The sequence below is a fragment of the Cynocephalus volans genome, chromosome 12 (assembly GCF_027409185.1).
Source record: "Cynocephalus volans isolate mCynVol1 chromosome 12, mCynVol1.pri, whole genome shotgun sequence".
NCBI lineage: Eukaryota > Metazoa > Chordata > Mammalia > Dermoptera > Cynocephalidae > Cynocephalus > Cynocephalus volans.
In genome coordinates this window covers 74,051,737-74,068,986 of record NC_084471.1, presented here as the reverse complement: position 1 = coordinate 74,068,986, position 17,250 = coordinate 74,051,737, and the positions used below count along the sequence as shown (strand labels likewise).

Here is a 17,250-nt window from a genome sequence, read left to right as displayed (position 1 = left end):
TGCTAAGTATAAAAGTTGCCTCCTTATGTTTATTCTCAAGCATTTCTGTTAGCTAACTTACTTCCCCTCCAAAATAAATACTGTATAGATAATTGAATCACAGCTACTGTGCTGGGGGTTTTTTTGTTTGTTTGTTTGTTTTGAGATAGAAGAAGAAAAAAAGAAAGATTTAGCAATGTTGTATTTACATACATTAAAATTAAACATGTACCATGTTAGCTGGAAACATCAAAAAAAAAAGGTGGTTTTTTTGTTTGTTTTTGTTTTCTTTGCTCAATAGAGAGTATAAGCTCATATACTAATGATACCATTAAATTAATAATGCAGGGTATATATATATAAATTACAAATTTTCCTATTCTAGCAAAAACATTTCTTAGTCTAACTCTACGGGCCTAAAAACAGAAAAATAAAGGATAAAAAAATGGATGGTTTATTTTACAGAAGTGATCAATTAAATTCATTAGTGGTAAATGTGGTTTGGAGATATCTGATCTTAATGATAAATTTAACCTGAAAAACAGCTTTAATTGATCAGTCTGCTATATTGCTATATATTACCCTATCATAATATAGGAAAGCCGTAATCGACGTAACAGTATCAAAATCTGTAATTACAAAAAAAAAAAAATTTAATCAAAATCTACAGTAACAACTCTAGTTTCAGCTAATGAATTGGTTTTCACATTTTGTGACATGACCAGGCTTGAAGTTCTATTGCGTAGAATTTCTTCACTATTTTAAATCACCTCTTTAAAACACATATTTACACAAGGAGATCAGTCAATTCCTGATTGCTATGCACAAATACACCTTGTTTAAGCTGGTTTATGTGGAAATTGCTGTGAAATTCCAATTAAGTGCTCTGTTTTTTTTTTGGTTTTTTGGTTTTTTTACATGCTCCTACTTTGATATATGTCAAATGCTAATCCAGCAGAACATGTGATTGCAGGAGTGCTGAATAGCCTCAGGAAATAACCATTTAAAACAATAAAATGAATTTAAAATATATATGTTACACTCTTAACATCTGTAAACCACATACTTTTTTTTAAGTAATAAGCAAAATAGGAAATCCAACTTGATGAAAACAAAGTGACAAGTTGACAGATGTGTTAAAACTTTTATAAGCCCTGAAAAACTACTTTGAAGATCCTCTGAAAAAAGGCAGAAAACAAGGCAATTTCATCCTAGATAACATGCATTTCAAACCCCATTAATGCAATCAAGATGCAATTACTTTATCACTTATCATGGTAGGAACAATTCATCGTAGGCTTACTGAACAGTATTTATAATGATAACATTTATGGAGTGCTTACTATATCATATGTCAGGCACTGGACTGGCTACAAATTTAACACACGCTAACTCATTCACTTATTAACATTCAACCTCAACTGGGCATGCATCTGGAATGTGATTATGACTACTTTCAGCAAATTTTTTTAAAAGGACAAGAGGAACAACATTCGCAACAACATGGATGGACTTAGAGAAAATTATATTAAGTGAAACAAGTCAGGCACAGAAAGAGAAATATCACGTTCTCACTTATCTGTGGGAGCTATAAATAAACAAATAAACACAAACAAATAAAGGAGGGGAAGAAGACACAACAATCACAAAAATTCCTTAAACTGTTTAAGTCAAGTGAACAGATATGATGTGGTGGGGGAGGGAAGGAGGTGGAGACGATCGGGTAAGTAGAATAAAATTTAAAAAACAAAACAAAAAAGGACAAGAGGAACAAAAAAGATTTTAGTATAATAACTAGTTATTAGCTATGAAGGATAGAGATTTCATGCACAGAGACTTGGCCAGTTATTCAATATGAGCTGGAGCCTGGAAAATCAACATCTCTCCCAAAATTTCCACAAGAGAAAAACAAATGGCCTTTCCTATGGAAAAAAATGCACATGGTCAGATTCTACAGCATGATATTAGTTAGGTTCTATTAGTACATTTCAGGATGCTTCAAATTTTATATCCCACCAACAAATTTAACTTTCAGATTCTGTAGGAAACTGTTACAAGTTACAAACAAAATGACTTAAAATTTTTGGAACTAAACTGGGGCGTGTCTGATTGCAAATGACTAAAATCACATATTCATAGAAAACTTCATGAACTTTCTACACTTCTTAATCAGATGTTCTTACTTACTTGAAGATACAGATTCAAAATATTCTTTAGTTATTTTAAATATTTAGTTAAGATGGGAATTTACAGCCAACTTAATGGTGAACTTGCTTGATTTTTTTTAACTTACTAACTGGACGGTTCTGTGATATAAGTATCCCACAGCCAAGGATGGTTACAAACCTAGCTGCACAGAAATGGTTTTCAAAATTCTGTTGTCTAGAAAACAATAATATTTTAATTGCTTTTTGTTCTTTTCATTCTACTTTACTAATGGAAAAAAACAACAGGCATCTAAACAGTGTAAAACCACATTCTTTTTTATTATCAATGCAAACCGTGGTACTGACTGACTTCAGCTGACATTTCAAAGAACCCTACAGACCACTAATAAAACCTTCAGATAAATTTCAGAAGCCCACTGCAATGCTGTGTAGATTGGGCAGCATATTTTAAGAAGAAAGAGGAGAAATCAGAGAAAGTTGCAAGATATTTTACCAAGGAAACTAAAGGGTTTACTAGGAAAGAATAACAGGAAAATTAATTTCAGAAGATGATTTTAATGACATCCTTCAAGAGCCAGGTACATGAGCACTGGGAATAAAGAAATCTAAACTTCTGATCTGAAAATAATACACAATTGAACAGACTATCTGGAGTAGGTTGGACTCAAAAACAAGACTTTAAAGAACGGCAAACATCTGTCTTTAGTAATTAGACCTAAGAAATATCACTTATCTAATGAGGTTTAATTTATTTTCTCACACAGTCAATCTGGAAATAATTCATTTATGTGATCCAATTGCAAACCTTGCCTTCAATCACCAGGGAAAGCGAGTTAGATAAAATTCATCTTTTACCTTTCATCAGAAAACAATGGAAGTCAGCATTTTCTGCCTCAAACATATTTTAGTGACGGAAAAACAAAGACCTTAATGTTCTGGTACAGCTCTCAAGAAGATAAATCAAATACAGTGTCTACTTGTTTGATTCTGTCCTTTTAATTCAGGGCAAATAATACACATTGCCCACCTACCAAGTACCAACCATTGTACTGTGTGCTTGGACTACAAAGATAAAAAAGAATAGTTTTCCTTCCTGGAAGAATTTGTGTTTTTGTATGTTCCTTAACTTGCACATTTTAATCTGTTGATCAATGAAATGAAATGTAAATTTCTCACTACTCCAAATTCAACATTGTTCTGTTAAACCTGACACATTCTCTAAGAAAGAGATGCAATCTAAAATAATTCATACTGTGCATTTCCCTAAATACACATTAGAATTACATCTGGGCTACTTTTCAAAGACACAGAGCCCCCAAACCAATTGGGTTAAATCAGGATAACCAGGAGCGGGCCCCCTAGCATAGCATTTTTTCAAAAATTCTGCAGGTGATTACTATAATGTGTGGCCAGGATGAGACCACTGAAAAGAACATAAAACAATGCCCACCACACAGCAGGCATTCAATATATATTTGCCTTTCCTTCTGCCATTATCATGTAATTTGAAGCCAATATCAAGAGAGTATACAAAAAGAAGCAGTATGGTCCAGGCTGCTATTGAAATACAGAAGCAAGTAAAAAAGAATACTGTTAGGAATGCTTGGTCAAAGAAGGCTTTAAGCAGGAGAACCATCTTAATATGGACCTTGATTTGGAAAGTACTTGAAATGGCAAAAAAAAAAAAAAAAAAAAAGAGGAAAAAAAAGGCATCCCAGGAAGGAAAGATCCACAAAGGAAAGGAGGCAAAGATGATGGTGATGCGTGGGGCAGGTTAAGGACACCAGCCCAGCTACTGGGACAAGGCTAAGGAGGTAAACATTAAGCAAGTAGCTAGAAGAGCTAAATACGGATAGTGGAATAAAGGTCTTAAAGGCCAGACTAAGTATTTGTTTGTATTTGGTCTGTATTTGTTTGTATTTGATCCGTATTTGTTTGTATTAGATCTGTAGTCAATGGGATGATTTAGGTTTTCCTGAGTAGCTTGGAGATGACCAAGGTGACATTTTAGAAAAATGGGCCCGACACTGATGGATGAAATGCAGTGGAATATGGAAGGGCTAAAGCGAAGCCCCACCACAGTAACAATGTGCTGTAGCAATAGTTAATGATAAGTATTTGTTTGGACACATCCCCCGACCTCTTCTCATCTTTGCTCACAACACCAACAAGTCCGCCCTCCCCTCAAGCTGTGGGACACTGGCTCACTGTGACCATCACAGGTGCCCAAGGTCACTGTATCTGCTGCCTCACCCTTCAAGGAGTCTCCACTACACGGATCTGAAGAAATTAGCCAAATCTGAGGAAATGGCTTGCTCCTTTTACCATGAAGATGATGTCACAGAAGAGAACACCATAAGAGAATGGGAACTGTAGCCCTCAAAACTCTACTTCTGAAAGATTTTGTGAAGGCTCCCTAAGCTCCCAGCAGTACCATTCAATGTGACTAATCCCTGCATTGGTCCACCCCAGCAGAAGACAGACCTGGCAGGAATTGTGTCTGAGGTTGGTTATCTTGATTTCACCCTGTAGCAGAAATGGCTACAAATTATTTGGTACTCCTGCCATTCAAAAGTGAGGTCTATTTCCCCTTCTCTTGAATTCAGGATGGTCTTGCAGACTTGTTTAACCAAGAGATATGGCAGAAGTAATATTCTAGAAGTTTCTTAGGACCTAGTCTTGGAAGTTCCAGAATGTCCATGGTTCCAAAACTGTGGGAATGTTTGCTATTGGAACTCTCCCTTTCAGAACCCAGTCACCAGGCTATAAGAAAGTCAAGGTACTTGGAAGGTCCATGTGTGGATATTGTAATGAACAGCTCCAGCTGAGCAGCCAGTCCACAGCCAGCATCAACTGCCAGCCACATAAGAAGCCATCTTGGGCATCCAGCCCAGTCAAACCTGCAAGCGACTGCAGCCCCAACCAACATTTAAGTGCAACCTCAGGAGATTCCAAGTGAGAATCACCCAGACTGAGTCCAGTCAACCCACAAGACTTGAAGAGAAAATAAATTGTTTCTTTAAGCCTCTAAATTTTGGGACATCCTTACACAGCAATACCCCTTTTACCAATATTTTACTTATAGTAAAATAGCGTAAAGGAGTTTTTAACATCTACTCCTATATCTCATCAATGGGCTTTTGAAGTACGTTCTTGAAAGTCCAATGCTGACCCTAACATCTGTTCATATTTTGAAATGAGGAAACAGAGGCTCAACAAGGTTATGCAAATTGCTTAGAGATATGCAATCAGTAATATGAAGAGCTTAGACTTGAATCTAGACTTTAAAATTATAGAAATGCTGCTAAAAACCAGCTCAGAAAACTACATGATAGTTTAAATTCTTCCCAATTTGCCATTTATGCTTTGGAGCAAGCATTGGCCGAGTTTTATTATAAAGGGCGAGATAGCAAATACTTTAGGCTTTGTGACCATACGGTCTCTATTACAACTATTCAATTTGTGATGCAAAAGCACTCATAGAAAAGATGTAAACAAATAGGAATGATTCTGTTCCCGCTTTGAAGAATCAGACTGTCCTTTTGTTTCAGATCCAATGTAACTATAGAATTGGTTCAATGCACCTAAACTCAATACAGCCTTAAGTTAGTCTATTAAAAAACTTACCAGCAGTCATGGTTTTTATTCTCAACATAAAGTTTCTCAAAAGATAACTTACTAGCTCCTTCACATATTTTAATTTAAAAGTATTCGAAATTTAAAGTTTTAAAGAACAAGAAATTTTGAGTCTTCTCAAAAAGTTTCTAGAAATATATATATATTTTATATATTCTATTGCTGATAACCACTTAGAATTAATAAAATTATTATCTCTACAATATTTATTAAAAACACAACAATTAAATATTCAGCAATATACACAAAAAGACTCAATTTTTTTTCCTTTTTCTCTTTTTTCTTTCCTTTTTGCAGATGCTTTGGTTCCAAAAGAAAAGTCTAAAAACTTATGGAGGCTTTTTGATCTTTGACTTCAGAAAGAATTTTAGTGCCTTAAGTTTCCTGTTCACATAACCCACAAAAGTGTGCCCCTGAAATATTCCCAACTAATAGCTGGTTGACAAAATGAATAATGCTCTTAAAAAAGAAATCGGTTATGGTAACTTTATATAAAGTGATGAATCACTCAGCATTGCCAAGTTAAGTATTGACTGGAGGCTAAAAAGAATGAAAGGAGAGATTTCATTAAAAGTGGAAACATTACTGCAAGTAAAATAAAATATTTTGGAATAAAATATACAAGGGTCTGGTAAGCATGTTATGCATTAACGCAAAAATCCAATTTCTTACTAAGAGAGTATAAAATAGAAACATGATCTAATGAAGTCTTAAGTGAGGATTCTAACAAGCATTCCTAGATAAAAATCATATTGTTTCATTTTACAATTTGCCTTTTTATTCCTGGCAGACCCCAGGTGCATTTGAATGAAAACTTAGTTGTTTAAACTGACTTAAAAGTTGTGTACTTTCATTGTATGTATAAGAAAAAACTATTTAGAGCCTCTCCTAACCCATGATTAAGTGGACAAACACTATTACGGGTCTCAAATCAAGTCCTCTTGAAAGACACAATAAGATGGCTTCTAAAGTTACAGACAATGTCAGCAACAGAAATGTGGTGGAAAGTAGGTTGAATGAGGAGTTAAGGAAGTATTTACCACCCACCCTAACATAAGGACACAGTTATTTAAATATTTTAAAAATTATAATATTTCACTTCTGTTAAAACTTCCACAGCAAAGGATCTCAAAGCATTTTAAGAATAGAGCTATTAAACAGTAATTATGCATGAACACTGTATCCTTTACTTTCAAGTTGTTACCATTGGTACCACTGTTAAGCAGCAAACCTAACCATAAAGTGTCTTCTACATAAGAAAAGACTTCTGGTGGGTACAAGAACAGGAAGAAGGTGACACCTTTAAGGAGGAATACAACAAGTCTAACACACAGTTTCTGTTCCAACGTCTAAGTCACACTGATGGCAAACAAATATAGATAAAATCCCCTTGACAATCCCTTCAAATTGCCCATGACATACAGCATTCTTTGGCTTCATATAGTGTAATCCTGAACCTTCTGAAACCTGCATTCAATTCTACTTAAGTTCATTCATAAATTTCTGGGCATTCAAATCACTGTACCTCTTAAAATAATGCTCAAGTCCCTAAAGTGAATAAGAATTAGGTGGAAAATTCTAAAATGTTCCTACCTGCCACTGGATTTACTCATTTTATTATTAAACCTCAACAGCTTCAATACATGTTACCAGGTTGTAATTTGCTTGTTGTGACAGCAAAGTAGAGAAGCATATGTTGGGGGATGGGGGAGGGATAGGTGCTAAAGTCAGAAGCAAATTAATGTACACAAATTGTTATCCCATTGTAGTTCCAACTCAGACACTGTTTTGTAAGGAGTGTGGCTTACTCAATCATTACCAAAAGTAAAGGGACTGTCTATTAGTTCCTTGGCTCTATTCACTGCAAGAACTACTCCTTGAGCCTGAAGGTGTTTGTTAATTTAGGGACCATATAACAATCTGTTCATAGCTGATTACTCAAAAACTATGTAAAAGTTATTAATAAGTTAATTTAAATACAAAAATATCTTAAGAAGATTACAAAAAGAAAAATACAGATATAGTAAGAATACCTACAAATTCTACCAAAGGATGACTAGGGTGATGGCCAGAGCAAAGAACCACTAGAATGGGTTCCGTCATTGTCCTGTTCTGAACCCTCCACTCTCATTGTGAGGGTCTGAGTCAACATCATCAACACTCAAAATTCCTTGATTTTTATTTGCCATAACAAATCTAGAGCATAGTATTAGCAACCAAAATTACAAACTCTGGCTGAATAAATCAGGTCACAAAGTTTTCAGTTAGACTGGAATCTCCATTTTGAGCACAGATCCCTTATCTTCTTCCCCCAAGTGGCTAAAATATAAGAGAGGCTATTTTATTCCATACTTTCAGTGTATCTCAACGAAGGAGGAAAAACTACCATTTGGAGTACAAAACCTAAGTGTAAGTAGATCCAGACCAAACCAACAATTAATAAGTAAACAGTACCTGGGAGCGGGAGGTAGACAAGAAAACCAGAGTGCATGTTAAGTAGTAAGAAACAACCCTAACTGGGAGCCAGAAAAAAACACTATGGATCTTCCATTTCTCTACTACATAATACAACTTACTCGGCAAAATTACTTTTTAAAAAAAGAACAGTTCAACTCACCTATCCAGAATGAAAATTTGCTTTCCAATCCTTTTATATGCAGCACAAGGAGTAGATTTAATAAACAGTATAGGAAATCATATTCAGGAAATTATTTTTATGTCAAAAATTTTCTAAAATGTTTAACATAACAAATGTTCTTAAAAAACAAGACTATATGTTCCACTTACTTTGAGGAAACTCAATGGCATAACCATCAACTACAAAATTGATGGCATTTTCATTACCAAGAGAAATCTTAATTTTCAGCTTTTTACATATCAAGACCTTCCTTTATTATGACATGAATATTTTAATCTATTAATATTAATATTTTCCAAATAATGACATTAGTGAATTTCTGGAGTAGGATCTCTGATTATTAGAATTTACTCACAAAGCCTCCTGGTTTCCACTAATAAGCTATAACAGGTCCAATACTTCTTTTTCCCAGATACAACCCCTGGAGGTGAACCTATTTACTGCCCACTATTGCATTAAATGTGCCCCTCTCAAGCCTTGAGGAACGCCTTTTGACTTTTAAAGTAAAGTATTTAAACTACTCTATATAAATAATTTGACAACATGTAGCCTGAGTGTTCCTTTCCTTGCTCCAAATGCTGACTTGCTAATTTTCATGGAAGAGGCACTGACTGCTGTATTTTCATCCATAACCTGTAAATTTGTGTTACCATTTAACTGTCATTACCTTTCATATATGACTTATAACAAGATGAAAAGGAAAGCCAATTTCTTTTGTTATGGACTGATACAAAATCACAGTCTGATTTACTATGATGATAATACGTAATTGTTTATCCTATTATTCCTCATTAGTTTCTCATAGTCAATGAGAGACTAACCTAAGGTAGGAGCCTGAAGATTTGGGACAATTTTTTTCTCTTTTACAAGTCCACAGATGTTTAAAGTGATACTTGGGAGGGAAAAAAAAAGATTTTGGTAAGTTAAATAATTTTTTCCATTATAGAAAAGAATTGGAATCCCAATGGCTACCTTGCTGGCCTATTATGAGGATCAGAGGAGCTAACAATTATGAAACTACTGGTAACCTATACAGCAGTACAGAACTCGCAATGTAAACTCCACAAGGGCAGAGAAAGTCATCTCTTCTTTTCATTGATTATGCCAATGGCCTAGAACAGAGCCCGACACATGGGAGACATTCAGGAAACATTTGCTGAATGAATGAAATGTGATATAATTAATAATAGATAACAAAAATAATGAAGCAAAAATGCATGCAGTAGCATAAATCTCCTAGTTAAATGGTGCTATTTTTCACCAATATACTTAAAAATAACTGTGGGGTTTTCTTACTGAACATTTAGACTGGTGCACTCAACAAATTAAAGTTGAGAAAAAGAAGGTAGCCAATATGCTGAAATTATTAAAATCACACTTTGTGATTCACTCCCAAGTTAGTGTCTAAAGGATCAGAACTGCTTGTTCATTGATTTCAGAAAGAGATATTGTTATTTTTTTAAAAAACAATCGCTTTTCTATCTCTTTTTTACTCTCTACAGAACACTGATCACTATTTCATCTCCATCTAATTTCCAAGTGGTAGCTAAAATTGTTGTCACTCATTATTACTTTATAATTCTACCCTGTATAAAAGAATTCCACATTTGGTGAGGCAAGAGTCTGTCGTTTAAATAAAACTGGGGCAATGTTCAGAAACTATATTCTTTGCCAAATTATAAAATAAGTGAATGTAAATGCTGGTTTTAAGCAGGATATTTATGGGCACAAATTTACAGGGTTTTAATTTTCTTCTTTATATATTTTACTAGTTTCAAAAATTGATGCATTCTTCACAAAAACAATTTTTTGAAACAAAAAGTTGTTTGTTAAAATAAAAATTAACCTAGGAGAACATCAAATCTTCAGTGAGGACTGAATAAAGTATTTGGAAAAATATGAATATACACTTACACCGTATTAGTATACTTCAAAGGGAAATAAAAATTCTTTTGCCCTTCTAATTATTCCAAAAAATCCTTTTTGGATTTGGATTTAATAAGTGTGCATGAATGAGCCTGTTCTTGAAAGTAAAACAATATAGTTAGGAAACCCTTTACCCAATAATTGCAATGTTTTGAATGAAATGAACATGCATATGAAATTATTTTTGAGGGTTTTGAAATATCTGCATTTGTTTCTCATTTCATTTAGTTTATTTAAATTTAATTTGTTAAATCTGCAAAGGTTAAAATTAAATAACTTTCAATGGTTTAGTAGCCAATAATGATCATGAATAATTTAAGAATTCTTGGAAAATAGCTTCTATGAACACAATGATAAACCCCCAAAAGTTATGCAAAACATCAAATTTTCTTGGAAATATTATTTTTATAAGACATTATTTACTAACACTTGTCTATGTGAACCTGCCTTATACATTTCCAGTTTTCCTAATAATACTTCAAAAAGAAGAGTGGCCCACATTTCCCAGGTACATAAACTTTGCCTTAACTATATTTGTTCCTCTCCCAGGGTGCAAAAGGCTTTCTAGCACTTAGGTTTTACATTATGTGAATGAGACCTGTGTTCATATAATTATATTTGTTCCATTCTGTTAGGAACCATTTCAAACTGAAAGACCAGGACAGGTTCTAAACATGTTAAATTCTATAAAGCCATTAGCAATAAATTGGATCCGGCAGTTTGCTGGGACAATGGAAACTGCTGAAAAAGCATCTATTAGTCATTCTGGACAAACCCATCGGGATTAAAAGAATGAGTTAAGATCGTCCAAGGACGCAGCCAGAAAAAAAAGATTAACCGAATTGGATCTCAGTTTCTGAACCTCTAAAAGGCTTTTTCCCTTTTATCATCGCCAATTTCGGCTGACCCTCCATAAGCTTCAGCTAATATTTGACTAAACCGTCCGCATCTTTCTTCCCAGTACCAGTTCGGTTTTATACGGCAATTAAATCAAAACTACCCTTCCTTCGTAAATTCCCATCCATTGAACTTCCTACTCCAGTTGCCAATTCAGCTGTTTTTCAGCTCAGCACGAAGAAAAATTCGGCCTTGATTTATTTGCGCCTTAAGTGATCCAAAATGTGAGAGTGGAGAAAGCCAAAACTTTGCGCAACTCCCCTTCCAAAGATCTTTGCGCGTCTTCTTGAAGAACCCCGACCGTCGCAACGGTTGCAGTGGCAAAAGCCCCAAAAGCGGGCCGTGCAAAGCTCTCCTTGCCCAGAACTTTCGGGAGAGCCGGTGTCGCGCGGCCCTGGGACAGGAGCACGCGGGTTAGACATGCTGAACTTGGGCAACCCTGAGAAACTAGTCCAGCCAGCCCCGGGATCCCGGGATGGGGCTGCCCTTCCCAGCCAGGGATGCCTTCAGGGTGTCCCCCCCCCCCCCACTTGCTGAGAGAAGAGGATAGGGAGGAGACTAGTGGGACAGGATGGGGCAAAACAGAATCACAAAAAATGGTGGTCCTCTGTCTTCTTTCGCGAAGTGGCATTTCACTAAAGCTCGAGATGCTCCAGGAAGGTCCGGGGTCGGCGCCCCCTCGGTGCAGCGCGCACCGACGGCGCCCCCGGATTGGGGCCGCGGCTGGGGAGGGGAGAGCTGGCTCACCTGGGCCTGGCGGCTGGAAGGTACAGTCTCGGTCCCCCGCACCCCGGCCCGGCAGCCTCGCGCCGTCCGCCGAGGGGCTGAGCACCTGAAAAGCCCACCGCGTGCCGTAGGGCGCCCCGGCGGGACCGACTCGTTCGGCCGCAGGGCACAGCTTGAGGGGAACCGGGCTGGCGGGCAGGGGCCGGAGCTGCGCGCTGCCCGCGGCGGGGGCGAGGGCGGCCGCCGGGCCGTGGGGCGTGGGCAGCTGCAGCCCGTGCGCCGGGGCGCCCCCGACCCGCAGCAAGTTCTCAATCAGGAAACTCTTGCCCAGGTTGCCAAAGCCGGGCGCCGCGGGCAGGTTGAGGAGCGCGGAGGACGCCACCACGTCCCAGTAGGCGCCGGCGGGGGCCGCCACGGCGCTGGGGAGCATAGTGCGGCGCCCGCCCGTCGCCCGCGCGCCCCGCACCGGAGCCCGAGCCGCCGCTTCTCGCCGTCGCCTCCCGCAGGGTGGAGCGCGCCGAGCCGGCCGGGAGCACAGGGCGCCGGGGGCGGCGGCAGGCTCGGAGCGGTAGTACTTATTTGCGTTGGGCGTTTTTTTAGGGGGTGGGAGGAGTGAGGGTGGGAGGGGGCAGCTGTGCGTTTCCCTGGCCCGCGGCGGACGCTCTGGGAGCGCCGGGGGACTCTCTCCCGCTCCCTGTGCAAAGGAAGGAAGGTGTGTCCAGCCCATCCATTCATGTCACCCAGCCCGCAAAGTGACAGACGCGGCCAACAATAAGAGCAGCCCCGGGAGTTCGTGCTGTGGCCAGGGGAGGGGACGCGTAGGGGAGGAGGTGGGCGTGGAGGCGACGCGAGCCAGGCGGCCCGGCCTCCCCGAACCAGCCCCGACCCTCACGCTGGAGCCCGTCCAGCCCCTGGGCCGGGCCGCGAGGTCGGGGGGACGCCGGCACCCAGCGCCCGGAGGGCGGGCAGGCGCGCGGCGCTCACGTCGGGAGAGGGCCCCGCGTGCCACCTGTTGGGCGGCCCCTGGCCCTGGACGTGTTGGGGTCAGTTCTTTAGGAACCCGTGGGCATCCAGGGAAAATGAACGGCGTCGCTAGAGGTTTGAAGGACTGTTGTCGTTAGGGAAAGTCCTACGTGTTACTGAGACTGTTGTGATTGTTTCATTGAAGAGTTACCTTTTAGAGAGTGAGTCGTTTGCATATTAAATGAGGTCCTTGTGTTTTAAGGGGAAAGGAATCGTGTTTTTTCTTGGAGACCTCTTAAGAAATTTCTGTGTCCAGTGATTCATTTCGGGTCACCTTTTAATACGACTTGTTGTAAGGATTCTGGAGAGAGGTGCCTACAGCATCTTCACTCTAGAAGACACGATCTAATAAATTTTGATCTAGAGAAGGAGATCGTAGTCAGAGTTGGTTAAATGCCAAATGGCAGATGCTTAGGTCCAAAACCCAGGGAAGACAAGCCACCACCGAGTCCTCCTAGCCAGTAGTGTTTGGGTACTCCTCCGCAGAGCGACGGAGATGAAAACACTGCATTACTTAGGGTTACAGCCGCTCTTTCTTTTTTTCCTGAAAATTTAAGAAATTTTAAATTTATTAATAGTTTGCTAAATGGAAGCTGGGCAAATGCGCGCGCGCGTGTGTGCGTGTGTGCGCGTGCGTGTGTGCGTGTGTGTGTGTGTGTGCGTGTGTGTGTGTGTGTGTTTGTGTTTAAAAGGCTGTTTACAAGGCAATTTTAAAAGCTGCTCATTTTGGAAACCCTGTATCAATGGAGTGTTAAAACTGTGACTTGCCTGGCAATTAACACTTACCATTGCCACTCTCTTGTCCAAATTTAGATGAATTTATTTGGAATAAGGTTTTTTAAGGATGTCTGCAAAATTTGAAGTCACGTGTATAGTTTTCCTCTTTATCCTAAGAATCATTTGGTCGCTGTCTTCAATTTACTAAAAAGCTGGCTGGAGTTGTTAGGCTTAGTAAGATAAATGTCCTTATTAAAATTCACCTATTGGTGAATTGGTCGATCTATGTTTCATTTACGCTAGCTATGTCTAAAACTTTTTAAAGGTCCAGCCTCCCCAAATTAGTAAGTTAAATTAGTAAGTTAAATTAGTAAAGTTGGAATTCTTTTCTAATCCAATGGACAATTTTACCACCTGATGCTAAATGAGAGGGAAGTAATTTTCAAGACTGATGTGTACTATCAATATTGATTCATTTATTGATTTAGTCAACAGAGCTGTATTGAACATTTCATATTTGTAGAGCACTTGCAGTGGTCTTGGAAACATAGAGAGAAGAACGATCTGGTTCTTGACTTGTAGGAATTTACAACCAAGTTGGGAGAGAAAAACAAGTGACATCTGATAATAGAATTCTAATTTGGAATGAAAAGTGTGAGAGAAAATTCTCTAGAGGAAGTCTCCCTTGAACTGAGTCTTAAAATGCGAATAGTGGTAGGATGTGAGATAGCAACTTTTGAGATGAGCAAGGAAAAGAGAGATTATATGATCACTGGCATTCCCATATCTAGCCCCCCTTTTTACCCATTATTTACTGAATACTTCATACATATTAACTCCTAACTGGAGGCAATCTCACCCCTCCCAGGTGACATTTGACAATGGATGGAGGTCTTTGGGCTTGTCACAACACGGCAGTGAGAAAGGTGTCCCTATTGACATCTAATAGGTAAAGGCAAGGGATGTTGCTGAACATCCTACAGTGAACAGGACAGCTCGCACAACACAGAATTCTCTGGCCCGAAATGTCAGTAGTACCGAGGCTGAGAAACCTTGGTTAGGGAGGATAAGAGAGGAACAGAGAATCACTTCCAGTTTTTTGGTTTGGTAACGGAGTACCAAACTTACCAAGATGGGACTTACAGGAAGAGGAGAAGATTTTACATAGTGGCATGAACAAAATGGAGATAGATGATCTCCATCTATGTTTATGGAATCTTCCAGGGAGAATATGTAATGAAAAGAGAAATGAATCAAGAGCAATTTACTAGGGGATGCCAGTGCTGGAGGGGGTGAAAAAAAGAAAGAGGAGTGTGAAGGAGATTGAAAATAAGTAGTCAGGATTTGAGGACAGAAACCAAGAGAGAATGGTGCCAGGGAAGATAAAGGAGAGAAGTTTCAGAAAGGAGGAGGGCAGACTTTGGTAAAGAACTGCTGTATGCTCGGCGGTTTCTTTTGCATTGTAGCTGGAAGACAGCTACAATGCATGCCCCGGCCTTCCTTGCAGGCTGTGTGATAGCTGATGCAATAAGGGTAGAAGTGATACGTTTCTCCACCAGTCTTGTCCCTTTCTAACATCCCATACAGTCTTCTACATTCTTTGCTCTTCAGCTGCCAGATGCAAAGGTCCACCTGAGGATGTTAAGTCCCTAGGGGATGGTGGAGCCACAAGATGAAAGGAGTCTAAATCCCTAGATCACCACATGGAAGGCCAACAAGCAAAGACATGAGTAGATATGACACAAATGAAAAAATAAACTTTCACTAGGTAATGCCATTAAAATTTAGGACTTGGTGCCCACAGTTCGTCTTCATCTACCTTAATATACTAACTCTATAAATGCCATGGACCAAAAATAAAAAAGGTAACTTGCTCTTTAGTGACTTGGACGAGAGCCTTTTTGTGGGGGCAAGATAGGCAGAATCTAGTTCGTGGGAGGTTAAGAGTCACTAGAAGGTAAGGAAGTGGGGAAGTAGAGGTTGAAGAACCATAGGGGAAAGGGGAGTGCTAGGGTTAAAAGAAGAGATGAGTATCTTTGTACGGTGAGAGAAACGAGGTACTGCAGAGGAGAGGCTAAAGGGGAAGGAGAGATGGGGATGTTTGATGGAGCAAAGTCCTCGAGGGGACACGGGGTAGGGGTAGTAAGGTCCACAGTCCAAGTGGGACAATTAAAATTGAACAAAGGGACAGCTTTTGCCCTCACATGAGAGAAAAGGAGGTAAGAATGGATGGACTCAGTGAGATTTGTTGGTGGGGGAAGGAAGTGTTAGAATTTTTGCCTCATGACTTCCATTTTCTTGGTGAAGAAGCTGTGGAGAATACAGGAAAGAAAATGGGCTCTCTGTTAAGAGAGATCTGGGTTTGAAACTCATCTATATAACTTATTCACTTTGTGTGGTAGATTGGTTTCATTTATAGTCCAAATGAATGAGTTCCCTTTGCCCTGCAGCTTTATCATTCCCTCCCTTTCTGACTCTGGACTCAGTCACGTGACAGCAAGCAGAGGCTTGAAAAAGCACCTGGGTGTTCCTACTTCCTTTCTTGGACTCTTCTGATCTCTATGAGGATAAACCTGTAGTAGCCCATGGAAGGAGATCAGAGACCACATAGAGCAAAGCTGAATTGCCCCAAGATCCCAGCTGATAACAGGTACATAAATGAGCCCAGCACAGCACAGCAGAACCAGCCAATTGACCCAAAATATCTCCTGAGAAATAGTAAGTAATTATTATTTTAGGCCAGTAAGTTGGAGTGGTTTGATAATCAAAATATACTGGTACTGAACACTCATGGGACAGTCATTTAACCTCTCTTAAAATTCATTTTACTGTGGGTAAAATGGGATGTTTAATCCCTAACTTGTAGAGCTATTGTGATGTGTAAATAAGAAAATGCATTCAAAGCATCTTGCTCGGTACCTGCCATTTAAAGGGAATCAGATTAGAGTCATTGTTAACATAAAGTTAAAAAGGAGATTGTCTGCTGAAAATGAGGACAAGAGAGTAGAGTCAGCTGGAGCGAGGAAAGGAGCTAGGAGCAGGTTTGGAATAGCCATTTAAGAAATAGCAGAGGAAAGTACCAGAATTGAGATTTCAGAAATAGAGTTCCAGTTAATGAAATGTTCCAAGATGATGGCCATGGGAGTGGGAAGCTGAAGTGGAAGGAAGTCCAAGCCAATGAGCTTGAGAAGGTTAGTGATATCGCAGGTGGAGGCATTAGGTGGAATGTCCCCATAGACACTGAAGTCACCAAGGATGTCAAACGAGCTTCCTACACATGGTAGAAAATATGGCTGGTGGCAGCTTTAGGACCTGACTCTCAAAATTTTGTTGGTAACTTAACTCTCTCCAGTTCTAGCTTAAAAGGTGCTGGCAGAGGACTTTGGTGACATTCCCAGAAAAATGAAGTAGAGGTTGGTACACTAAGACAACAGACACCTACATAGCCTTCCCATGTGCAAAACTATCATGTTGTCACACAAAACCTGTAGTTTAAAACTCTCTCTCTAGAGCCCAGATTGTGGTCTCTAAATATTCCCC

General features: G+C 39.4%; 1 protein-coding gene across 1 annotated transcript in view; it reads right to left on the bottom strand.

Annotated features, from left to right (window-relative positions):
* DBX2 (developing brain homeobox 2) overlaps window positions 1-12,400 on the bottom strand; it is a 33,998-nt gene extending 21,598 nt beyond the window's left edge. Inside the window, exon 1 of the mRNA XM_063115616.1 lies at window positions 11,992-12,400. Within this exon, the coding sequence (XP_062971686.1) occupies window positions 11,992-12,400 (409 nt within the window). The remainder of the gene's footprint in view (window positions 1-11,991) is intronic.
* Window positions 12,401-17,250: the final 4,850 nt, after the last annotated feature.